At 39.2% G+C, this 27,508-nt stretch overlaps 1 protein-coding gene across 5 annotated transcripts in view; it reads right to left on the bottom strand.

Annotated features, from left to right (window-relative positions):
• Nucleotides 1-27,508, bottom strand: part of ADCYAP1R1 (ADCYAP receptor type I) — a 149,432-nt gene that overhangs the window by 37,740 nt on the left and 84,184 nt on the right. For all 5 annotated transcript variants that reach the window (XM_067292002.1, XM_067292001.1, XM_067291997.1 and 2 more), the window contains 4 exons: nt 15,436-15,543; nt 2,940-2,975; nt 2,241-2,282; nt 393-496 (listed from right to left, as the gene is read on the bottom strand). In XM_067292002.1, coding sequence (XP_067148103.1) covers nt 393-496; nt 2,241-2,282; nt 2,940-2,975; nt 15,436-15,532 — 279 coding nt within the window. In that variant the 5' untranslated portion in view covers nt 15,533-15,543. The remainder of the gene's footprint in view (nt 1-392; nt 497-2,240; nt 2,283-2,939; nt 2,976-15,435; nt 15,544-27,508) is intronic.

The raw sequence follows: 27,508 nt of genomic DNA, 5'->3' as shown, positions 1-27,508 counted from the left end.
ACTCTTGGATCCACATTGTGTAAAGTTTATTTGTCAGTCGCCTAGCAAAGGGTATCTATAATTTCTGTGACCACTGTGCAGGTATCTGCAGTAGAAAGTAGATGGCTAAAGAGTTCCCTAGTCAATAGGGAAGAAATGGGGTCCAATCCGTGCTTCTAAGAGTTACAAGCCATATCATCAGTAAACACTCATATTCTGGAAGTATTTGGTATTAGGATAGGAAAGATTAAAAGCTTTCTTCTTACATATTTATATCATTTTATATATATGATTGTTTCATTCTAATCACCATCAAATCAGGACATGATCAGAGACTGGGCAAAAAGCAAAAAAACCAGACTACTTCCCCCCACACTCATTAACCTGTTTTTAATTGTAAAATTAATTGTCACCTGGTTATCAGACTCTGTTTCATTTTCATCAAAGCCACAGGCATCATAATAGTGAGGAAAAGGTTCAGACCAGCCATCTTCAGTGCAATTTCTGCTGATGTCCCCTATGTCAAATGTTAGGTAGAGCTGAAATGAAGTTATTGAAGCAAACCACAGGGCATACCCTCCCTTCCCCTTGGCATGTGACCAAAGAAAACCTCACTACAAATGTGGGTACAACTTATCTGACTATACATAGAAGGCTTTAATGACATCTTTAATTTTTAATGACATCTTTAATGACCTACTTCTCCAGTAGGTGCCAATGGATGTCTTTCTACAGCTGTTCACCAGACAGCAAAAGGGATCTAATCAATATAGACAGTGTTTCTAGAGCACCAAAGATCTCATTCTCAAGTGGATATCTAAAAAAAGGCACCCTGTGTGCCCATGTCTCTCCATTGACTCTGAAAGTTTTCTAAAGAATATAGTTTTGATGTAGACATCTACACTTCAGATGGCTAGAAGGTGAGCCCAGTGTCTAAACATAGGTACATTGTGCCATTTGAGATGACCCAGACTATTTGTATCTGAGGTGTCTGCATAAGGCTGGCAAGTTAAATGCAAGTCCAGCATGATTTTTTTGGAGCAGCAGCTGGAGGCCAGGCAGGATGCTGTAGGATATCTAAAACAGCCTTATAGGTCTATACTGAAGCAGCTGCATTGCTCCCCTACAGTGAGAGGACAATGTACGCCACCCATATGTCTTGAAGACTAGGCTCTGCTCTGAGAGTGACCTTGGGAGAAGGGTCCATAGGAAAGGAAAGAAAGGGTGGGAATCTCTGACAGCGACACGTTCGTTTACATCTCCAGATGTCCTGAGTGGCTTCACTTACAAATTCTCTGAGAACAAACCTACTTCAGAGCTTCTCACATTCCTCTGCTTCCTATTATTTGTGCCAATCCCAATTCATAAGCTTATGCTAAACCAAGTGCTTGTGAGGAACCTCCAAGCTGGCTCATAGAAAACCTCTTTCTTTTTTTCTCTTTTTAGCCTAATGATTTGGCTAATCTCATTTAAAGAATAGCTCCTAAATACCTTTCACTGACACAGTCAAGGGGCTTAGAACTATATTGGTGGGAACAGAAGAGGGAAAATGCCTGTTGAGACTAGCTTTGTTACTGAGGCTGTCTAAGGTGGGATGGCACCCTCAGTGGTCTTTTTAACCAGCATTACTCTTATCAGAGCTCAGTGACCTGGTTGAAACATTAGAGCTTATTTGTCTTGAGCACAATGAACTATTTTTTTATTGAAATGCTACAGGTTATGGAGTTTGGGCTGTACCTTGATTAGAATTGATAGAAATTTCAATTTTTTTCTTTTATTAAGGTTGTGCTGCTTCACATTCTTAAAGCAGTTTTAGTCAAGTAGCTCATAAAAGTGGCAGTGACCTTATTTTTAGAGAATCTGTTTGCCATCCATGAGACAGAATATATCTATTTAATCACAGCATTCATTTAAGAACGTTGCACTAGGCAAATTTTGGTAAATTACTTTTGCACATTCATCCCCAGTTTTCTATGGAAAATAAGCACTGAATCACAGCGCTGAGTTACCTTAACACCATTTAGCAATTATTATTAAGCAGGTAGATATAATTTATAACAATATACTTGCTAGATCACAGTGCTCAATAGTTGATGAATAAATTTTCATAATACAGCTAAAAGTAACACACTAGGAAATGTGTCACCATAATTAGAACTGATTAGAAAATAATACCCAGCTGGCAGGAGAAAAAGCTTGGAACTTCCTTTTTAGAAGAGTTAAAATGAAAAGGGGAAAGATTCCTTGATTCTATTTCTTACCTATGGGAGACTGGGCTGCACTTTCCAGCAGGTCATAATCACCTATAAAAATAGAAATTTCGCATGAAATCGTTTTGCTTGTGTTTGCTATTAGAACCAGAAGGGGTCTCTGTGGAAGTCAGTGAGAAGAATCCAACTGAATTTTATTTGCTTGGATCAAGCCCAATATCAATAAATTCTTGATTTTCTCTTTTGGAGAAGTAAACATAGTTTTACTTGTGAGTTTAAATCAAGGCTGAACCTATAAAGTTAAGCATTCACAAGTGCAAACAGCCAGCACTTAGCTAAAAAGACATATAATCACATTAGGACCCATTTTATTATAAAAATATAAAAATAAAACATTATGTTTCTAGAAATTTACTTTTAGGATTAACAAACTCCATAACTATTTAAGTATGAACACTTACCACAGAATTCATGGAAACTGAGTTCCGTCCATCAATAACAAATAATAACTAATTGGTTTTAAACAAGATAGCTTAATTTGGTGTTTCTAGGTTAGCTCATACTGATTTCTAGAAACATAACAGATTTTTACCTTTATTTTTTGTCAGAATGCTACCATGAGAACTACATATATTGGTTATCACAGCAGGTGGTACATAAACTAATAATCTCAGATTATAATGTGCTCTACAGACAATTTTTGAGAACAGAGATATATTGAAGGAGATGGTGAGCAGGACTGGTTCTTACCTGCATGAGTTTGTCCCAAGTTATCTACTTCCCAACCTGAAATTAGGAGAATAAAAATAATTTATTTGATCCAGGTAATAGTTTGCTTCCCACAAGAGAAACGGATGTATCAAAGCCCAGAGAATAACTGCAAGAGAATTCTGTTTAAATTATTTTTTCAAGATAGGTAATGTACATTTCTGACTGGAAAGTGGAAACGATAAGATGGTTCATTGCATTGTATTATTCAGTCGCTGGTTATCATGGATGGTTTTTGAATTCTAGAAAAGATATGAGAAACACAGGTGGGATTTTTTTTTTTTCTGATTTTTTTTCTGGGAGGGATTAAGAAAGGCCTGCCCATTTCCAGGATATGGCACCCAAAATGCATGCCAATTCATATTTTAGAAATTAGACATTCATTACAATAGAAAATCTCAAAAGTTCGGATGTGCAAAACAAACAATAAAAATTCCAAAATAAAAAGCTGGGGAACGCATAAAAGGGAAACCTTAAGCCACTGAGTGGTGCTGCTGCGTTAGATGCAGGGAAGCACAAAGGAGCTGGACAAGGCTGTGATAGCTCTGCCAGTGTCCACCGAATAAATACAACCAAAAAAAAAAGTGTTGCTAATATCTTAACTGCTGCTAATAGGTTAAAAGTTTAGATTAGCTTAGTTCTGTATCCTCTGGAATAACCACAGGACTTGACATTTTTCTTCTTCAACCCTGAACATACAATCACCTCTCAACTAGGTGTTAGAAAAGTTATACATCAATTTGTATGATTTTATTATTCATTAAAAAGTTAACTTCTACAAAAATATTATGTTTGATACGACAGGAAAGGGGAAAGGCAGCATCTAAGAAAACAAAATAATGAAGGGAGTCTTTTCAGTACAACATCAAATGTATTTTGTGCTTTGTCCTTTTTCAAAACCCTTACCATGAAATAATTTTAAATTCAGTCCTTCCCCACACACACACACTTAAAATAAATCAAATGTGCTTTCTGATCTTCTAAATTTGAAATCGAAGGATTTAGTGTGAAGATGACGGTGGGAGTCTAGAAAACCAGGAGAACTAAGCTGAAACTTTTGTTCAAAGCCCTTCACTCTTTTTCAGCATCCTCCCTTTCGGGTGGGCTGCACTGAGCCGTTCAAATGGGTGGTGTCTTCGACATCAGACCTGCATACTCAAGCCATTAATGACTTTGGAGGACTAATCTTGAAAGTTATGCCGAACACCCGTGGTGTCCTGGCTTCTCTACACAACTCCAGGCACTTTCAAGATTTCACATGGGAGATGTCCTATTTTCAAATACCGTATTAATTTGCTAACACCGAAGACACGCAGACACGTTGGCAATGCTCTAGGCAAGCTCCTTCTGACAAAGGTCGTTCAACCTGTTGCATCAGTCTGAAGAACCAGGCAGAGCAGAAGCGCTAAGACTGTGCTCCAGGTTCCCATGAGAATAACAGGAGCGGCTCTGCCGAGTGCTTTGGGCAGACACGAGTGCCTCCCGAGCCCACCGAAAAGCAGGTTTACCAAACGTCATCGCGTTCATCTCGCCTAGCTTTAGCAGTATATATCTGCAGCTGCGCTAGCCACTGTGGACTCCATTATTGTTAACCATTTCTGATGGTGTCATTCCCCTGCGCTTTTTCCCATCATCTAAAGCTCCTCTGAGGAGATGTCCATGGAATAGGAAGGGAAACCACAGACATAGATGCCTACATTGCTAACATCTGAATTCAGAATACCAATATGAGGACATCTTGTGGGAGTTTTGCCTGTGGCTTTATTAGGCACAGGATGAGAAAGCAAGCCAGTGTTGCTCGATCCCGGTCTTTCACAAAGTCCATAGCCTCCTATTCTTCAAACCAACAGCTCATAAAGGAACTGGTTCCTCACATGACACCACCTCATTCAGTATCCTACATCTTACAGTGACTCATGGGAGAAAAGTTAGAGGAAGATGCAAAAACAGACCCCAAAGAACGATTTGACTCATGAAAAATTCAGTCTTAGTTTATCAGTTGTAGAGAGTGGCAGCTTAAATCCTTAAGTGTGGCTTAAATCCTGAAGTCCAGAATTCTTGTTGGGAGAAGATCAGGGCAGTATGAAATATTTGATGGAATTTTGGTATTTTTGGCATCCTGGCATGTGCATTGATTGCTCAAAAAGACAGAAGTTCTATTTAAGATTCAAATGCAGATTTAGCTATTCTTTCCTATAATCTAAAAAAGAAGAAAGAAAAAATACCACTGTTTCAGTCTAAATACTGGTTGTAGATAGTTTTAGTTGTGTTAGAATTTTAGTTGATTTTGAATTTCATGATATCTATAATAATAGCTAGAACATAATATTAATGTAGCTTTGTGCAATAGAGATTTTTAATATCATTTTATACTGTTTTTCATATTCATTATATAAATATTTACATTCATTTTTATATTCATTATATAAAATGATCATTTTTATATATGGCCAAATAATTATTGCATTTTATTGTGTTTAGACATTATGAAAAGATTCACATTTTCAACAATGTTAATTTTCTGAGTGCTGTAAGACCAAACTTCCATTTTACTAACATACGTTTTCTATAGCTGAGACTTTGCTAATGTACTTAAGAAAAGTCCTGCAGAACCTTTTATTATACAGGCTTTTAGATTTGATCCATCGACCTCATTTTCACTAATAAGTTAAGCCACTGGAAAGTCAATTAGATTTATACTGAACATTATGCTCTGAATTAAAACTAAAAGTCAAAGTCCATCTAATGAGTGTGAGGAAAAATTTATTTATTTATTTATTTATTTATTTATTTATTTTTATGCATACACACACAAACACAAACATATATAGTGTGAGAGAATGTACAGTCACCATCTGGCTTTAAATTCCTGAGTGCTGCAGCTGCCCTGCTCTCTGATGCCTTTACTTTTATGTATCCTAAACCAGAATATGGTTTTAAGGATGCTTATATGACAGAATACTACGCTAATGGGTCTGTTTACTCGTGTCTCAGAGTGTGATGAAGTTCCGTTGGGTTATTTCTGTGCCTAACATTTAACACATTGACCTATATAGGGACAAGGCCTTAATTTGCATTTGAGCTAGGAAGTTTGGGGTCGTAGCAAGTGTAGATGTCTCATTTTTCAGCATATCGCCCTTAAATTGTACTGTACTGTAAGAAGTAGTTATTGATGTGAGTTCCCCCATACCAATTCAACAGCATACCCTGACACAGGAGTCAAACTCTCAGTATCCTCTCTAAATGCACCTTTTTAAAGAAGAGTAGGATTTTAATTCAAGGGTTACACTCCAGAATTACATCAATGTCTGTGCTCCTCACATATATAGCAGCACTTAACAAATGTGCTGCTATAACAGCAATAAAGCACAGCCCAAACTATAGAAAGGTGGAGCCAAGGGCAGCTATTAAACAATGTCACTGTTTTTTAAATCAATAATTGCCTGCAACAGTCAATAAGCTCCGGAGGCAGCTAATGGTATTCTTGACACAGGATGATTTGTCCAGTATATTGACAGATAGCGTTATCCACTATTTGACCAGCTTGAATAGGTAAGCGTCACTCTTTCAGAAGTAAAGCAAATCTTCCCTTAGAGCTATAACTGTCATTATTAATTAGATGTTATGTGCAGTACTACTTAAAGGCCCTAAAATAAGATCCACCAGAATGCTGAACGGCCGGTCAGAAAGACCAAATGAAAAAATCAAATGTAAGAAATGTTGCTTATTTCTATTCTAGATGAAGAGGTTCAAGAAAACAAAACGAAACAAAAATTAAAGGACTTGTCAAGGGCTACACATAGAGTTAGTGGCAGAGACTGAGATCATTTATGCCCTTTTCTTGCCCGCTTATTACACTTCTTTCCTTGGTTTTTAATTGCTGAGCCCTAGAATACACAACTACCTTCTCATTATCTGCCACTGGATGAGAAATTTAATGCAAGTGGTTGTTGCTTCTGCTTTAAAGTGAGCAGGACTGGCCAAGCGAGAGCCAGGAAACAGTCTGTGTACGCTGAGCCTCGGAGCTCGGTGCAGCCTTTTAGATCGTCTCCTACGTGCCAAGTCGGTGCTGGCTGCTTTTGGTGTCAGCTGGCACGGCAACTGATTTATCTCCCATAGATTTGTTTATCTGAGCACGACTTGCGTTTAACCCTTTGGTTCCAATATTTGTGCCTTGTTAGTGGCCGGGGAGGAGAATGAAAGGCTTCAAAAACTATTCCGACCTAAAATGACTTGCTCGCGCTTCTCCCTTATTCCTGTTGTCCCCTTCTCGGTATTTTTGGTTGGAGGTCCACACAGGTCATCCTCTGAAAGGTTGGATTTTGGCAGCATTGAGATCAATGCGCAAAGCTCTGCCTGCTTTCACTGCATGTAGATTCAGTCCCTTCGGAAAGGTAGAGGTTGGGGTAGAGACAGAATATGGAAAACATTTCCTACAATCACCTACTACTGTGCTGTCGGAGATGCGGATGGTGAGGTGGTTAGGCAGGAATCCTACCTCTCCCTGTTTTCTATAGCACGGGTTAGAAGATTAACATTTAACTGATAAATATCTATTAAATAACCCTGCTCGCTCTCCTGCCCGACTCTGCAGCAAGCACCCCGCAGCGCCGTTCCCCTCCCGTTCCCGTGGCTGCGTGCTGCTCGTATGCACCAGGCAATCTGTTCAGCCGGCTGGCAGAGCTGCAGTCGGCAACAGCAGTCTACTTCAACAGCAGCTTTTCTGGGGCTTCCTGAGCTCCCCGCGCTGCTAAAGCTCGTGCACTCCGCCAGCTGCCTCTAATGTCCTCTGCCCACTCATGTATGTGGACGTACACAATCTCATACACACACACAAGCTAACCATCCCTGTTCCTTCACTTTTCCACTCTCATTTTTCATGGAAAAGTGATCCAGATACAGCTGCTAGACCTTTACAATCTCATTAATACATCTGTAGAAAGTGTCAGCCGGACAAGGTCATAGGGTATGTGGACTTAAAGGATCCCACATCTTTCCCCGTGCTAAGAACTTCCTTCAAGTGTGTCCGGGGTTGTTGGTCTCCCCAGCCTCATGCCCCATAGACAATACTTTAAATTACATATTGAGTCATGATCATGAGTTTACCGTATATTGTCATTTAAGTGGTCAAAGGGGTTTTTAAACATAGTGCTCACACTGTGATAGTGCAAAATAAAATGATATTGTTCACTGTGCTTTACAAACAGGGAAACTGAGGCAGAGGAAACTTAAGCATCACATTAGGAAGCATGACTCATATTTAGGTGTTTGGATAAGAACTGGTGCCTAAGCATATCTGTAGATCTGATCCAGTGGGACAGATTCATCCCATCTAACTTAGCTCCCAGAAGATAAGTATCAAGTTAACCTGGTCTTTAGTTTCCTTCTGTAAAGAGCAAAGAGATGAGCACTTCCAGAGGGTGATCTGTTTTAGACATCTACCATGGGATGAGATGAACTGCCTTCTGCAAGTGCTTTGCTACCCAGCAGCTTGTGCAAAACATTGCAGTAGGGATAGTGATGGAGCTGATGTATAAACCTTTATTTCCCATGCCCTGCAAGTAATTCAGGGCATGTGGCTGCATGACAAGGTGGCAAGAAGACCCAGGGAAAAATTCCTGGAGATCATGGGAGAATATCAGTGAGGTCCCATAGGGAGACCATAAAGGCTGTATACATAGGACTGGGGGAGGCAGGACTGATGTAATGATGTGATCAATAACATGTAAGGGAGCTTATGCCTTTCTTCTTTTTTTCCTCTTCCTTATCAAAGGCTGTGAAACTATCAGTGGACTGAGGTCACCATAGCAACTGCTAGACATCATTTAAGCATTATTTGTATCCTTCCTATGAAGCCGACTGTCACAGGAGCATCCATCAAAGTGCAGGATAAACGACAGTACAGTCCAAGAGGCTCCTAGCTCAGAGAAGGGAGCAGGGGGGGGTCATACTTCAGATAAAAGCAAAAGCAAAAAAAAAAAAAAAAGAAAAGAAAAGAAAAGAAAATAAGAAATCCTGTCCAAAGCAGATTATCAGTTGTGAAGTCCCAAAGTCCCACAGCCAATAGCATATGAGCACACTTACCTAAAGGTAAGTGTGAGTGTGCGCTTGCCATACCTTAAAGCTTGCAATCAGCTGGAATCCCTTTTTCAGTTATTAGAGTAGGAGGAGAAATGAGAATAAAGGCAGCTAGTAAAGGTTGAAGCCCTCGGAAACTTCCCAGAGGAGCACAATTTTTGAATTCTCCAAGGCCAAATTATTTTTTAAAACACATTGTCAAGGGCCTTGAGCTATGTTACAGCTTTCTCCTGGCCACTGCAGGATGTCCTCCCACACCAGGGCACCACTGCCCCTTTTTGTCAAGCTGTATGTTTGATATCAAACAAAGCACAGATCTCTTATATTCCCGTTGCGTGGTGAGAAAGGCCAAAAATATCCTTTTCCTCTAAAAAGTATCTATAAAGTCTCAAACAGTTGATTGGAAATGTAGATAGAGTTACTAGTCTTTGATGGCAATATTTTCCTCCAATTTTCCTCTGCAATGCAGATAGACTTTGTGATGCTGTGGCAGGGGAGGCATGCTGATTAAACTTGTCCTGCTTGCTTTGGAAAAGCTGAGGCAATTCCATGAGTTTGCTGCCTGTGGAATGGATGAAAAGGATGAAAACCAGCAGGAAGGGTCTTGCTATCTGGTAAGCACAGTTATTGAATCTCAAGTCCTTGGTGATTGGCAAGACTTGACATATGCAACCTCTCCACTTGGTAGGTCCCTTGTAACCCTCTTGTGTTGGGGTCCTTTCTGGGACTTGCTGAAAACTAAGCAACGATAACCCGTATTCAACCTGCCGATGGCTTTGAAAGCTGTCCAAAGCCTTTAGCTGAACCCTTGCAGTGGACTTGGCTTCTGAATGCTATGTAGGATGTTACATGAAGCAAAGGATGAAACTACAGTACGCGCAGTCTGGGATGCTCCAAAGGATAATTAAGCTTTGATGACTCATTATTATTCCCATGATGGGAACTCCATGGGATGGGCCACATCTGTTTTTCAGGGAATGCTTCTTGCTTCCAGTGTTTTTCTTCCTTCTCAGTTTTTCTTGCAGGAAGCTGAAATACCCACCAGGGGTGAGATATATTTGAACAGAAAATCTAGACCTTTGCACTGATCTTTTGCCTTGCCTATTTGACAGGCAAACACAATTTCCAATTTCAGGCTGCTGTAATGCTAACCTTAATTTCAGCTAGTAGCAAAGAAAGCCTGCATCTTCTACTTCAGTAGAAAATAAGTGCACAATCTTCCAGATGCATTTTATTGCTTAGAGAGTCTCTGATCTTTAACAGTCATCTTTTCTTTTTCTCTATATCAAAAAATATCAACAAATAAGCCAAACTAAGAGAAACTCTAACTTGGAGATATTCTGAAAAGCTTTTGCCTTGGGAAGACAAAGGATCTTAATGTCTCTTCATTCAATCTGAGAGTTATGTGCCATTTTCACAGTAGTATGTAGTCAGGATTTGAAGATTTTCCCAGGACTATTTCCCCATAAGCAACACAGAAGGGTATTCCGCATGCATATATGTAATACAGCTTACCCTCTCATTAACCCCTCTCTTGTCATCCTGTTTAGTTTGATCAGGAATAATATCCAAACTCAGAAGGGAGAGAAAAGCCATGGATGGCTTCTCAAATCCAGTTAACCCTGAATTCATGAATCCCATCATCCACCAGTGATCTCTGTAATGCAGAATATATGAGGCTTGGTGTTCTTGCAACAAAGTGCTCGAGTGTTTCCTAGTGGTTTGAATGGGATCAGTAACAGAGTATTTCCAGTTTCTTGTTCTCTGGGACAGCAAAGCTTGGTGGATGAGTGCAGGAGTCATACAAGGACTGCCAGAGCAGCAGCAAGGCAAACCCTCAAACATTTTGGTTCAAAAAATGTGACGATGGGATACCATTCCCTCTTAAACTTTACAAAACCTGGATGCATTCTTTATTCTACTGAATTTTAATTAGGCACCTCAATCCTAGTATCAGCACAGGCTGTGCTTTATGTGTTCAGTAAAAACTATACACGCTTTCTCTGCTTTACGGCGTAAACCATTCTCTGTACTTATGCTCTTTTGAATATAGCAGGTAGTCTCTTAGACTGAGCACTGGAAAAACATGCTGAATAGCTGGAAGATTCAGTGAGAGCTAATCATATTTATTATTTGGATTTGTGAATAAAGGCAGTTTCTCAATGTGGAGCATATGGCAATGCTCAGAAACTGCCTATTATCATCTGTATTAGTTTTTACTGCAAACCAAAGGCCAAAGAATATGCTCATTTCTGATCTGGCTATTGCATTTCCTTCAATGGCCCATTTGAGCAATCTGGCTTTATAGGTTTTATCACTCCAGAATATCTCTGCTGTGCAGGACAAAGAAAGAAGAGCACAGTCTCGGCATCTGCAGATTTCCTCTCCCAGGCAGTATGACCACTGCCTGAAAAAAAGGGAAAAATAACAAAACGAATTAAATTTTCCATCTGGGATTGCAGCTCACTGTGTTGGGGCCATCTGCATGTCTAGCTACATCATACTGCACTGCAACATCACAGTTTGCCATACTTCACTGTGGTTTAGAGATAGGTTAGACGAAATATCCTCTGCAAGTACCTATTTCTTTCCTTTCATGGGACAACGAGAACATGCGATCAGTTCAAATGTAAACATATAACTTTTAGCTATCTAAAGCCAAGAGAGATAAGTTCCACCCCCTCTTTAAGATAAACTCATCCCCATATGATTTGCCTGTTTCTATCCAAACAGCTATACCTACAGGTTGTTCCGTTTTGCATGAGATGAACTATTTTAAAATGTAAATTAAAGTTATTGCCGCTGTTTGTAAAAATCATTTTAGATCATATGAAAATTTTGTTTTATTTAGAGTGAATATTCTATTAATAGATATTAGTGTCAATGTCTAGCCTATTTGCATATTCTGGAAATATAGCAGCAGCAAGAGAATACTATAACAATCTAAAATATGCGATTAGCCCATGTCTTAGAAACCTTTTAGCTATCTAATAAGCCTTTATTTAAGGAACCTTCATAAAATGCGACTTTTTTCATTAAGCCCTCATTGAAGCAAATATACTTAGTTAATTAAAATTAGCAGCAATGTTGCTGAAAACTCATGTTAATTCACTCAGGAGAGTGATTATGGATGCAGATATTTCCACCTTGGGGTCACTAGTGCCAATCCAGCCTGGATCTGTAGAGATTTCAAACTACTCCAGATTAAATGTTTATTTGTTTATCTAATGAATTATGAATCTTGGTTTTGTTCCTACTGAACAGATGTCCAAAAACCCCCTCAAACCCAGCACTACAAGTGGTAACAGCTGTCACTTTTGTTAGTGATCCTGTAAGGAGATGAGGATAGCAGTACATATATTTACACTGGACTGACAACTCCTCCCTTGGGATCACATGGTCACCCTGCTAAAGGCCAAATGTGAAGTAAAATACGTGAACAAGATTGGAAATTCTGGGCAAATCGTTTATAAATGCTACGGATTTCAGCCCTTTAATTTACATAGCTGTAGTTAAGGTAGAACTCTTCATTTTTATATAAAGAAACATTTTTATTTTTCTAAAATGCAAATATTATTTAAATAAAGAGCAATATAGTCTTTCTAACTGAAAGATTAGTTAAGCACTGGAATAGATCACATTGAGTTAATCTTGACTTTGAGGAGGGAGACGGACTAGATGGTTTCAAGAGCCCTCCCAGCCTTAATTACTCCAGAAATGATGGCACCATAGAAAAGAAATGCCATCAGTAAAAGTGAGAAAGCACCATATTCACGTGGGATACGAACAGAAGCAGGACTAACTCGGTGACATCCCTTGAAATGAAGAACAGTTAAGAGGTCTGTGGCTGAGGTGTTTTGACAGGCTGTAGATGTACATGGCACCATTCTCCATATTATCAAGCTAGCAGTATCTCTGAGCATTGCCTCCACGTTAAAAAAGGCAGGAAGAAAGAGAAAGAGAGAAAGAAAGGGGGAGAAAAGTACTGCCCATCTTGAGGACGTTTAAGGGAAGCAGATTACAAGCCAGTGAAAAGGAGGGCTCCTAATGGAAACGCTGACAGGCCCCGTGTTGAGAAGCAGGCCTCCTGTAATTATATCAGAAGATAACGATAAATCAACCATATGCTGATGCACAGTAAATAACATAAAAGTATTCTGCCTGCAGACTATGAGCATCACTGATGACTGGATTTCAAAACTTCTGGTTTGGTGGATTTGCTGCACAGAGGACCATCAGAACTGGTGCATCGGTCAGGCTGAATGACAAGCAGCCAGTGAAAATTGGCGATAAAGTCTTGGAGTATTAAAACAAAAACAAAAACAAAAAAAGAACCCCCACAACAAAATTGATAGAAGGGAAGAGTATTTCCTTGTCCATGCTAGATACAAACCCCACTGGATGCTGGCATGTTGTTTTTCCTACTATCCCTAAACTTGGATGGTTCAGTAAGTGTCATTCCTCCCACTGAGTCAATACTGAACCAATATTACAGCAGTAATGATTATGTTTAATTATAGTGGCTATAATTAAAGCACATATAATTACATTAGTAATTGCTTTTTTATATCTAATAACTGAAGGAGGGACTCATCTTTCCCCATCCAAAATAAGGTGCCTAGTTTAAACAAACTGTCCTTAGCACTTACTGGAAAAAAAGAGGTATCTCTAAAGGATGATTCACCTCAAGCCTTTTGCAGGAACATAAATTGCCTTTGGCGGGTCTTTTTCTCTTAGCCTCTCTCCACTGATTACAGATGGAGTCTAGAGGACTAGTTATAGGGAAGACCCTTGTGTTTTTTTATGGGTAAATCTAGGTGAGGTAATGATCACCCATAAGTTCCCTTCTGTTTCACAAGATCATTGCTGCCGGCTTCAGCGTCTGGGTCAGTTAAAATGGATGCATTTGAAGGTGAGGATTTCGGCACAGCTGGAGCCATACACGAGGTTCTTACTGTCTCACCCACATTGTGCTGTGTGTGTGGCAACATTGAGAAAGAAGGTGGACTTTGTGATTTGAGATCACCAATGAGAAATTCACTCGCAAAACAGTCTTTGGGAAAAAAGGACCCCAAATGGAAGCTGGTGAGCTTCCTCCTCAGGGGAAAGTGCTATTTAAATGATTCACACTAGCCTGAGTGGGTGTTGAGAGAAGCTGGACAAAACTGTGTTATTTATCACCAAAGACTGACACTGGCAGGAGAACGTAGCCCATCTCAGGCATTCACCTGGGAAGCTCATTTCATTGAATCATGAAAAAATTAAGGGTCTTCAAGAGGTCATTTAATCACTCTACGTTCAGGCTGTGAATAACTTAGTAATTATTTCCTCTTGTCCGCATCCTCTCATTTTTACCTGGCAAATTCCCATTTGATTTTAAACAAAAAAAAAATTTGAGAAAGGTTAGGGGCTTTTTGGTAACATGCAAACAGCAACTTGCATAGAGACACTTCCCATAAAAAAGCACTAGGTAGCATTAACAACTAAGTCAAATATTTAGCACTATTATTAACAAGGTAGGCTGCTCTTTTATTAACATCTGGTTTGAGAGCAAGGACTATGGAGTAGAAGAGTTGAAGCCAGGGGTCTGATAGGGATTGGTTATCCATTATGGCAAGTGATAGGACTTTTGGCCCAAGCCTGAATTAGGGGGGAAAGAGAAAAGGGGAGAACACGTCAGCCAGCCTAGCTGACCATACGCAGTGTGTTTTGCAAGAAAAGGGACAACTCTGTTAGGCAGTGATGCATGCTGGAAGTAGAAACCGTCCATTTGACTAAATCATTCCCTGGGCAGCTTTGCAAATTTTTGTTTGCTCGGTGCTGGTTATAGTGCCAGGATGCTGGTTTCTCATTTCTTTGACCACAAAGAGCGATGCTGGAGCTTCTGCATCCCTCCAGGAGTCTGTGATTGCCACTGACCTTTCCCAGGGCCCCTCAACAGGGGAGTTCCTCACATTGGTCATCTCGTGCCTATGTTCACCTTAGACATGAGCAGAACCAAGCCCTGAGTTTTAGCATCAGGACCTGATGCTTTCTTAGTAAAGCAGGTTTGAATTGCATTGACCCTTGCACAATCTTAGTTCTCATTGATTTCGGTGGAGACCCAAGGGCAGAACATTTCCTGTAGCAATTAGACTTGGTGATGTTTTCACATTGTTCAGTCTGTGAAGGTTTTCTTCACACATCTCCATTCCCTACACCCACACATACCCACAAACGTCCTGGTTTTCTACTATGTTTTTTTAAACTGAAGCTCAACCAACCCCGGACCACTGAGGAGTTTTTGATTTCCCTCTTATAGTGGGCACCTCAATCAGGCTGAATATTCCTGCTGGCCTTGCAGCAGGAGGTGTTTGTAGCTATGTAGCAGATGGATGCAAGGAAAGAAAAAGTACTTTACCGTCTTCAGAGATGATAAATCTGAACAGTGCAGGGCACTTGACAAAGACGATTTCACCCACACTTGCAGGTTTCCAGCATGTGATGTTATCCCACATTCCTGGGCAACCTATAGAAGACAAGAAAGAAAAATAGAATTGTGATGTAAACCCAGTTCTTTTTTCACACTGCTGTAGTGCTTTATAGTTGGCCCTTTCTTTTATCCTTAAATGTGTGCTTATTTAAAATGATTAATCATATCATTTTCTGATAAACTTTCCTGGAATTAAAAAAAAAACAAAAAACACACAACACATTGATAGTAATAGCATAAAAAACTAAGCAGTTACGTGGTGCAGTAGCGGCCAAACTCTCTTCTGGCAGAAACTAACATTACTTAGTCACAGTTAAATCACTCCAATATACATCAGAAATTACTTTTCTCATTGCACATGGAATTCAGCAGTGCTTGGTCAAATCTTTAGGCATTTTATTTATGGATCACATCTTTGATTTAAATTCTGCGAATTTCTGATGATTCCAGTCCTTGTCAAAGAGGGGTTACTGGCACATATTGGAATTTCACCCAGGGAGATGAATGGAAACAAAAGAAGAGATTCAGTTTGGTCCTATATCCAACTTTGCAGATGTTTGAGGGAAGCTCTTCTTTTTCACCTTGCTTATTTTCTTGGGAAAATATTAAGCATAGAAGAGTTGCCCATTAGCAATGGAACCATCATAATATCTTTCACTACATTTACTGTGGTCTTTACTCTAAAGAATATAAACTCATAATGTCAAAAGGATGATTTAGACCTCTAACGTTCTCTTGCATAAGCTAAAGACAGAATCTAATCTTGCACATGCAATATCAGGCCCTTAACAACTGTTTCATAGACTAGGTTTCAGGCAGCAAGCCTTGAATTAAAGATTTGATGTGGCAGAGAACCAATCTCCTCTTACAAAACTGTGGCTTTTATTTCTAACCTGATATTTTGTAGTTCCAATTTCCAGTCATTGTTGTATAGATCTGGCTCTATTTTGGCTCTCAGTTCTTCAGGTCAGGAAGTAATAGCATACCACCGTTCCCTTCCAGCCCACACATGTGGGTTTTATTCTTGTGGGAAACAAAGCACGCAGGTGAATGGTGCTTGTCCATGCCTTACGTGATACGGAGTCAAAACACTTCCAGAACCAGAAGCATGCAGAACCAGGTGATGATGAGACTGGTGAGGGGAGGTTTCTTTTCTTAGGTAGAGGAAAAAGTCCCATCTGCTATTGTAAATGAAGTGCAGGAGGTCACTTTCTGCTTCTTTCTGAGCACTGACATCAGAAACATGACAAACCATAACTGCTTTTGAAGAAGCAACTCTCTATGCATGACCCCTCCTGCAATTCTGCAAACCAGAAGTCACCACGTTACTAGCTCATAAATCTAGAAGGCTTTACCAGTGTAGTAAAAAAACTCAGAGAAATCCTTCAAGTTTCCCAATAACATCCACAAAATGACTTAGCAAAGGATTCTTAAAAGAGAATCATCTTCTACCTCAGCAGGAAGAGAAAGAGATACTAAATCTAAATATCTCCACTGTTCCTTTGCATTTGATGCTGAGATCAAGCACGTTATCTTATCAACTGTTAAGAGCAGCAAGCTCCACGCTTTCGTAAGTGGCTTTATGTTGATATTCTCTCTCTCTCTCTCTTTGAGTATGTGCCAGAGAAAATAAGATCTTCAGTAAAAGCAGATAATTCTTCAGAATGTCATTTTCAGATTGGGACAAGTACAACATAATATGGGCCAGGTGATCAACCGGTAGAAAAAGTGGAAGCTTTATTAACTTTGGTGATGGTAAAAGATTTCCATCACTGGAGAATATATGCTCACAGGACTGGGCTTTGTGCACTCTTTCCACCAGCTTCAATGACAGAGAATCAAGCCTGACGTTTTCTCACAAAATACAAACCAGATATTAGCACAGACGGTGGATGGGTAACCAAGGACAGTTCTGAGTGGTGCAGTGTTTGAAGTACTGGGTCAGTGTCAAACAACACTAGTTATATTGATGGCATATGATAAGCTGGTGATAATCATCCTTTCAAATTAAAGGATGCAGCATCAGATTACTAAAATAAAATAATAAAAATCCTGATCCTCTTAGTTAAAAATCCATCAGCTTTGCCAGTCCACAACAAATTCAAATATTACTGCAAAAATGCTTGTTAAATCACTGCAGGAGATGGAAGAAAAAGAATCCTTTATGTTTCTCTCTTCTCCTCTCTTTCTTGCACTCCTACCCTAGGCTGATTACTTTACCAGATGAGGATCTCACTGTATGAATATTGTGATTCACTAAAACATCTCCAAAAGGTTCAAAAAACACGATTTGAAAAGTTTAATGATCCAATCAGCATACTGAAGATGGAAACACAGATCAAATTGAGCACTAATAGCTTTTATTGTCCTTGATAGATAGTGTCTGTCCGCCTAGTAGGAAATGTATTTACCTTTTAAATCTGAAGACATTTAGTAATAGGTTTATAGTTCACGGATATACGGCACTCTGTACAAAAGCAAAGTATATGTAAATATCCAAGGTAATGAGACATTTGTTTCCAATAAGTGTCATAAACAATCAAAGTGGGTAATGAGATCTTCTGAAAACCACCTGCTAGTCTTGCTCCTTTAAATTAAATGCCTTTGGTAGAAGTAAGGAAAGCTTTCTTATTTCTTATCACTACTTGAGCATCGGTTGTCTTGCAAACACTGAGACAGCAATAGAATAGCAAAGAACCTAAAAAAAAAAGTGAGAAAATCCTTATACTGCAGAAAAGAAATGAAAAAAGAAAAAGTGAAATAAATACTTTGCAGCACTGTGTATGAAATTCGGTGATACCAGAGGTCTGTTTTTATACTGTGATAGTACCATGCACAGCTGAAAAATAACCCCATTTAAAGGCACTGCAAGATCATAGTGCTTGAAAGCATCCTTACCCTGATGAGCTGACATTGGAACAGAAAGACAGAGAAGCAGAGAGCCAAGTAATTCCCCCAAGTTACTAAAATAGGTGAGGAATGGAGACAGAAAAGAATTCACCATCAATGAGAATGTTGCCTGATCCCATCTGGAAAAGTATGTTTGAACTAAAAAAATTGAGAAGAGCAAAGCAAACAATTACCAAAAGATTAAACGTGGTAAAGGCCAGAGTGTGCAAATTCCTTGCATGCGCTTGTAAACCACAATACAGCCAGGAACTCCTGCTGGGTAAAATCTGCCCACGGAAACCAACGTGACTTGAGTGTGAAACTGCCCAGTGGGGTTCTCCTCCGGCACTGACGGCATGTCTCCACTGCAGCGAGGCAGGGATACCCAAGCTCGCTTTGAAAGAGGTAGCTCAGACACTTCAAGCAGCAAGGTGCAGCTCCTTGTGAGCTAATTTATCTGCTTCTTAGCATGTTATAAATAAATGAATAAACACAGCTTTAAAACATAAGTTTTTGTGTGGGCCAGAGTGAAAAAAAAAAAAAATCCAAGAAGGATCGACTTGCAACCGAGGCACCTCATGAGGAGTACAAGCCATGCCATCCCTTCCCATGACTACCACAACCTGCAGACTGAAAATCATGTTTGCTAAACTTCTCTGTCAGAAATGGAGGCTGGGACTCATGTCAGGTAATGTTAAGTGGTGTAAAAGCTTTGCGTGTGGTCTTAGTTAGCCACCTGTGCCCTCTTTACAGTATGAGCAGAAGTGTGCTTCATCTTCTTCAGCTAGTCACCTCCCTTTTGATGGGATGGATGACCCTCTGAGGGCCTACATCCCTTGAAACTGCCTTTTGAGGAAACGTGAAGTGGTTGATTAGTGTATAGTCAGGATTGTTTAACCTTAGACGGCTAAAACTTACCCATTTACCCTCACTCAGCTAAATGAAGATTGCTTTGTAGTCCACGGAGAGAGACCTTCCAGATGGTGATTATCCCATTTTAAGCTGGCAGTGGGGGTGAATTACCCTCTTAGTGTACTTCCATCTCTCCATCGACTACAGTGAATAGAAAGAGGCCAAAAACTAGCTTAGCTGAGACAGTTGCACTTTAAATGGCTGAAGCTAGATGATGTGCTTTCCCCTTAGGATCTGTGTGGTCTTTTGGTGTAGACACAAATCAACTCTACCCTCTGACCGGTGGCTATGCAGCCTCAGTTAACCATCTTCTCACCTAGACTGAAGGAGTCCCGCTGAGGACCAAGGCATTTTACCCCAGGCTGTGAGCGGTGCCAGCACAACCATGCAGCTCCTGTGCAACCCAAACCACTGGCAAACCGCAGTGGCTGCATATAAAAAGCCACGTGGTCAATCTCTGTCTCCAGCTGCTTTGCGTAAAAGTGAGATAAAACTCTTGTTCAGACTGTAAGCTCCCCATGGCTGGGTCCACCTTGTAGTGTTCTTATGAAATTTACCCAAAAAAAGCAGAGTCCTGATTTTATCTGAAGTACAATATGCATTTTTATATGAATTTCCTTTGAAGGTTGTGACAAATAAGTTTAAATTCAATACCATTGAATCTGAGGGGGCTACACCAACGATGAATCTGACTTGACAGCTACTGGAAAAACAGCTCTCTCTTGGAGACAGGCCTAACTTCATGACAAGGAGAAAACTATGGATATTTATCATTGTAAAGTCTTCTGATATTCTTTAAAATTAAACCCAAGGTACAGCATTAAAACTATTCTAGTCCTCCCCCTCCACGGAGGCTCAGACAGGCTTTGTTCCTGCCTTTAGCTCCAAATGAAGCCTCTCAGAGCAAAATGCCTCCTCTCTGCTCCGCTGTTCCTGGGAGCTGAAAGGCTTTCTTCCCACCTGAAACGTCTGGGCAAGCCCCAAGAGAAAACAGTATAAAAGCCAAAGACTCCACAGTGACAAAGAGCTCTTCTGAAATAGTTTAAATTTCCTTATCTTCTTTTTTGCCTCTGTCAAAGGGCTGTCTTAAGAGTCCCAGTTTTGATAGTGGCAGATATAAAGCCAGATCTCAGGCAGGTCCACGGATGAAGTCCCCCGAGCTCAAGGAATGGACCTCACTTTAAATCTGCTGAATATAGAGCCTATCTTCAACCAAGACGGAGTCATTATGTCACCAGAACTATGTATGCACTGTTCTTTCTAGGTGTGTGTCTTGTTTTCCCATGGTGTTTCTACTGTAATACCCTCATTTACACTCTATATATTTAGATCCCCCTTGCAGTATCCATAACATCCTCCCAAGTCCTAATCCCACTCCTAGCACAACATGCAACTCAAAATTAATGAGTGAAGGGAGGAGTGAAGAGAAGAGTGATCGAAAAATAGAGAAAAAGATTTATGGACTGATACAGAAGCAAAAGGGAGTAGATAATACATCTGAAAAAAAAAATTCCTTGGGAAATTAAGAAACAAGTGCAAATACATAAATAGGATACTTCCGTGTTTTTCATGTATGGAAATAAAGGCTTGAGGTAAAAATCAATCCATTTGACTTACAACGTTCAGTTTGATTTTCAGCTTCTCTCCTCATTTATTAGTTTAAAATATCACCTTCAAGGTCATATTGCCTTCAGGAGAGTAATATCAAAGGAAATGTAATGTTACAAGCCAGCATATTAAACTGAATTATGTGATGCACAATAACTTTTAAAGGGCATACAACATATAAAGGCTTTCACAGAGAGGGAGAATATGAGATAGGTGCTTCCTGTTCTTTCATAAATCTAAGTAAATAAAAAACAACTAAAAATCCCCCCCCAAAAAAACAACTAAAAATCCAAAATATATTATAAAAAAAAACAACCAAATAAATAAAACAACTGAAGGAAGACATTCTAGGTAGAAGAAGAGAATACGTTATTATTTCCAAGGGGAAAAAAAAGAAAAAATCATCCTTAAATACAAGAGAGACCTAAAAGACCAAGTACAGGTGGAAGCTAGGAGTAGAGAAGAAGAAAAATAATAATCTTTTGTTTCCCCTACCACCTTTTACTCATTCCTCATAGTTTTTGTATTATTTGAACAAAGTCTAGATATTCATTCAGCATATGCCATCCAGACCAGCTATTATAACAGGAATTTGTTACTGTAAAACTCTGCTACTGTTGCACCAAGTAGCTTCTTGTTTTGTCTAATCAGGTATTCTTTCACCTTGAGAATCTATAATTTAGATATCAAAATCTGAGCTAAATTCTTCTAGCCTTCTTTTACAGCACATGAAGAGGAATGGACACCTCCAGAGGGCCTTGCTAGAGGGTTTCTAACACAAATTATTCTCTGGAGATCCTTATTTTCTTCCACTGATTAGAAAAGGCACCAAGAGGGATTAAGCTTAGGCTTCTCTGGATTTGGAACAGAGGAATTCCACATGTACATTCCAAGTGACTCGACTAGGGCTTTATGTGAAAAAAAAATAAACTGGTCAAGCTTACCAGCAGTTGGCCCATATTAATGTTTTCTGTCGGCTTTCTCTAGATAACTGCTGGTCCCTTGGTATGAAATCATCCAGCACTGTATTGTGACCACTTAAAATGTATTGTTTATATAATGATAATTAAAACTATGATAGTATTTTCTACTGATACTTCATTATCAGTAAGTTAATTATTTTATAGGATGTTATTTTCAGAGATTTGAGACTTAAGTGCAACAATATTTTCAAAGAACTATTAAAAATATCAGCCTAATTTTTGAATGAAATTATTGGAAAAATAGATTGAGATATTTTAGCTCTTATCTACCAAACTAATCCTGGGCTGTACAAAAAATTAGAAGTGAAGGAAACAAACACTCTGGGTTTTGTTTGAATATAATAATGGGTTTTATAGCATATCAGCAGAAAAAGATGAGCTGAAGATAGTAGGCTTTATCCTTCAAGAGCTGAAGTACGTATGCTTTGCATTTACCAAAAGTAAATTGTATTTTTTAGAACTGGGAACTGGTTTATTTCATTGTTCAGCAGAGAATCTCATCCATTTTCGGTGTTCTGTGTCACTCAAGTGCTTTGGTTCACCTTCCAGCTACTTAAGGAGCTAACCTCACCAATTATAAAATAGATGTCTATCATTATGCCTATTGCTTAGACAGGGAAATAAGTACACACACACAAACACAAATCACTGTCTGCCCATAGTCTGTCTCAGAGTTGGGAAAAGAACCTAGGTCTTCTCATTTGTCTGGCAAGTCAACCACCAGGACATCTCTCCTCACAAGGGTGAAAGGTTCTTGTCTACTTCTTGTATTAAACACGCTTCAGAAGGAATGGCCAATACCATTTTTCTTTCCTTGAGCATTTTACATATGGGAAGGATCAGCTTTTAGATGACAGAAGCTGTTATCTATAATTAGAGAGGTACAAACCTTTTTTCTTCTCTTAAAGCTATTTAATTTTTTACAGTCACTGGATATTTATTCTAAGCTCATGCTTACTGCTGTTCTTGCATTGTTACCTGCCAAGAAAACATCATCCAAGAAAATCTCCACAATCCTTTAAGTGCTGCCAACCAATTGGCCTTAGGTGAGCTTTGGAGAGTTTTAAAGGGAAACAGCAGTTTGGCAAAATCTTGGGAACATTTCTTCATCTAATTACACAAAAGAGTAAAATGCCAATAATCTGGGAAATTAAGAGGTTTTTTTGTTTTGTTTTAAGTTTCTTTAAATATAACAAAAAGGATTGGTCATTTATCTATGAGAAAGTCCCCACTTTGCAAGACTGGAGTCAGAAATACTTTGTGAACCCGCACCAAAAATTGGGGGATTTTATTGCAACGCTGCTGGAGGACAGAACGCCACTGACGAGCTGCCAAAACCAGACACAGTGCCAAGCTTGCCAGCTGCAGATGATCTGGCATCACTCAGGGCATGGGTTATGTGTGATCATGGGGTACTGCTGCAGGCAGCCTGGCCTGGCAGCAGCTGATATCCCTCACTCCTTTTACTGCTGGTGGCAGCCAAAGCAGCCTAGGCTATTGCCCTCCTCTCCCATCACCAGGCCATTCTGGCTTGAGCTTCTCCTTTCCTAGGAGAAGCAGAGGTAATGCACTTTTCTTGATTCACCCTATCTTCTTTTACCTCTCCACCCTGAGAGCGAGATGTGAAAAGACAGGATATTCCACCTTTCTCTAGAAGGCTTTGCATATATCATAGTGGTAGAAATCTTAAAACTTACGTCATTGGGATCAAATTCATTTATGGAAAGAGTGTGGTAAAAATACTTACTGACTGAAATTTGCAGAGCTCCACAGAGTCTGAGAAGAAAACAATGGAATAAGGAACAAAGACATGTTCTTTTTTCATAAAGCCCTGTGTTCCTCTGCCAGATCCTGCCCCAAAAGATCTTGCCCTCCACAGACACAATCTGCCCATAAAGAGTGATTGACTGAGGATGACAGGGTGGAGTGCTATCAGCTGTGTCCTGCCTTTAAAAGTTTCAATTACAAACATTCCCTATACCTATTTTTGACTATTTGCAGAAGAGCTGGATAGAAATATACATCTCTATGTTCGTTTTTTTTATTTTTTATTTTTTAAGTAAAACTGACATGCATGTAAAATTTTCACAAGAGTTAATGTAGCTCGCAGCCAATCCTTTCTTTGAATTAGGACTGTAGGCAAGGGATTTTTCTAACCTATGTAGCTAATCTCTTCATTGCCACATTTGCAACCCATGAGGTGTAGCTGATATTTGGCCCATTATGAGACTTATGGATCTGTGAAGAAGACATCTGTAAAGATCAGTAGGATTACTAGTTGCCATGGATACAGAGAAAGTAGAAATATCATCAGCATGTTTTTATGGTCTTTTTAGAGTCTCTGTTCCTTTGAACATAGGAAGCGGATTTGGTTGTATGGAAGAGAATGAGGAGAGGATCTGGCAGCAGGTCTCTTCAGTACTGAGGTCTCCTGGTAATGAAGTCAGGGCTTAAAATCTGTTCTGTCACTAATGGAGAAAAAAGATAACTCATTCCTCTTTTTTGCAAATTTTTAAGAAGTCTCACAATAATGCTGAAGTGGAGCTAAAATAGGACGCAGTTCTTGGAAGAATGTCTCAGTATGGGGTTGTGCTTCAATCTAAAAAATCCCAGCCATAGTAAAACAAGATTTCTAATGGAACTTACTCAGACAAAGCCTGAGGTTGACAGTTGCCTAGTCACAGACATTTGTCAAGAATTTGGACTTGTTTCTTAAAGGATAAATAGACAAAGCAAAACAGGCAGACATTGAACAACTGAAAATAACAAATGACATTAAGGGCTATATAACTTATAATTTCAGAATTTATATTAAATTCTATTGCACATAAATTAACTTCGCTCAAAGGCTTTTACAGATGATTGTTATTTAGGTTTTATGGTAGCTCAAAGGGTAAGAAAATTTTTTGCTCTTTTTACAGCTGGAAAAATCAAAACAAAACAAACAAAATAAATGGTGACGTCAAATGCTAAACACTCTCCAGAGCAAGACTTGTAACACAGCTCAGAAGGAAGCTGCCCCTTCATATTCAGGCACCTCTCCACCCCATTTTCTTGCTTTTATACTATTTATAAATAGAGTTATCTCAATGGAAAAGCCATTTCTGTAGTAGACGATAACTTATAACAGATCTTGGGCCAAATTCATTCCTGATGTAACTACAGTGACGCCAATGTGGATACACTTGAGAGGCATTTATTCCTTGTTTACTCCGTCAAATCTTCTGAGAATGAGAAATGACTGAATTAAATAACTTAATTTCTTTCAGTGTGCAAATTCCATAATCTCCCCTGGAAATTGTTCTAGTGGTGAGTCAAGCAATTCCTTGTTAGAACCCATGGGACTCAGTGATCTGGTGGAGGAAACAAAGGAAATAACAGAGAGTATGAACTGGCTTTTTTGAAAGTATTTAAGAGGCATGTTGACACATTCCATTTCATACTCCTGAACAGGAAGAGAGAAGCTGCGTTTTGTTGAAGCCTTTGGAGCAACTGAGAAAGAAATCTCAAAGCAAGGGCCTGATTCAGTCACAGTGGCAGAGTTTAAGGAAGACTCTCTCCTGTCTCATACTGACCTTCTCTGACTGCGCCCACAAGGGATTCAGTGAACAATGAAAAACAATACTGAAAAATAAATCCAATCCCGCCTTATAAAGATTTACGTGCACCTAGGAAATTTTGGTCAATATGAAAGAGACTAATGGAAATGATACTAGTTTTCATTAAGTTCCCAGTTACTAGATGTCTTCCAGTCAAAAGTGAAGCTTAACATCATGATCTAACCAGGTTACACCTGAAGTCACTGAAAAGGCAATGTGATGGGTGTCAATAGGTGAAAATGGAGGGGGGAGTGCATGACCAAGAAGGACAAAGGAGATGTTTATTAAAACTTGAAGATATATCATTCTCATTACCCTGGTGATGAGGAGTGGATGCTTTCACTTTTTTACATTAACACATTTCACATTTTGTACATTAGCTTCTCACAGACAGTATGATGGAAAGGTTTTCTGCATAGAGAGGTTAGGAAGAGTTGGAACGGGACATATATTGAGAGACAACCACCCTCACATCCAGACCAGCTCTATCACCAGCAAACTCAGGTCATATATGTTTAATCTAGAAGAAGAAAAAAAAAAAAAGTGTACATGGTGCTTGCAACTGTATATTAAGTAAGCTAAAATATATTGCTCTCCCATCAACTTGTAGTAAAGTATATTAAAAAAATAATAATAAAAATAATGAGACCCAGGAAGAGCAAAAGAGATCAAAGACACTTTCAGTGGCTTAGATCCCTGAAACTGAGGAATGTGTTAGATGCAAATGCCCGTAGGAAGTGGACACAGGAAAGCCCCCAAAGCTGAACTGCTAGAGGCAAGATGACTCCCCTGATTGTGACAGCTTTTGGATCAGGTCCTTTGTGAACAAGCCTGGTGGATTTATCTTTCCTTGTCTAAGGAGTGGGAGATAGAGAAAGAAATGGGAGACAGTGATTAAAGAGCACTGAAGCTGCCATCACTACTAGACCATTTATGGCAGAGGAATGATAACATCAGCTTCAGTTTCCACACATATAGAAATGCATCAAAACTCCAAGACTGCTGGTTTACTCACTGTCTCCATCAAACCAGTATTGAAGATGGTAGTTTTGTATCAGCAGTCATGGCGAGAAATGATATTTTGGGAAGAATGCGTATCTTAATCATATTTGAGAAAAAAGTGTCTGAAGATCCTCCTTTTCCTTTGTCTACTTCTGTAAATGAGGACTTAATTCTAACAAAAGTCAATGAGATTCTCCATGTATGAACCTCTTACAAGCTGAGGAGTAATCATTTTGGAAAATTTAGAGGTTTAGAAAGAAAAATTGCTGCAGTGCTAGAAAGATGAATTAAAAAGGAAATATGAAGGAGAACTAAGACAGCTGAGTATGCTAATCCCTCTCCCTCCCTTCTCACTAGAGGAGGTTAAAGTCCTAGTAGGAAAAGAAATTGTTTTGTGATGCTGCTTGCAAAAGTGTGTGGGCAGGGAATTACACTTACATATGAAATAATAAATTACTATGAAATTTTGCATTCATATCATTAATACTGTCCTCCTGGTGATATTTCTTGAACTTTGGAATAATCATGGAAAAATAGAAAACAACACTAGAGGGACCAGCGGAGGTCAAAATCGTTTCCTACACACAGGCAGGATAAACTATAACTAAAATCTAAAGTTTAGGAATTCTCTTTGTCTATGATATTATTATCTGGACAAAGAATTAGAAAAGCATGCTATAAGGCACAAGCCTGCATTCGTGAGATATATAGCAATGGTCCAGATACTTCTTTCTATTTCACCCATTGGATGGATTTTGATTTGCAGGGACTGTGGTAATTTCAATGTTATATATAAAAATGATAAATTTCTTCATGGTGTTCTGAGCATGAACAGGTGTCGAATTACTAAGCAGACAAAAAACTCACCCCTGTTGAAAAACCAAGCTAGAGTTTAGGAAGTATTTATAGATATAGGTATATATTTATATAGGTATAGGGTACAGATATATATTTACATATACCCTCAGATAGGTTAGTCACTGTCCAAGGATTAACCCTTTAGAGTAC

This window comes from Apteryx mantelli, chromosome 2 (assembly GCF_036417845.1).
Source record: "Apteryx mantelli isolate bAptMan1 chromosome 2, bAptMan1.hap1, whole genome shotgun sequence".
Lineage (NCBI taxonomy): Eukaryota > Metazoa > Chordata > Aves > Apterygiformes > Apterygidae > Apteryx > Apteryx mantelli.
The sequence above is the reverse complement of the archived record's forward strand: the minus strand, read 5'-3'. Positions and strand labels throughout refer to the sequence as shown.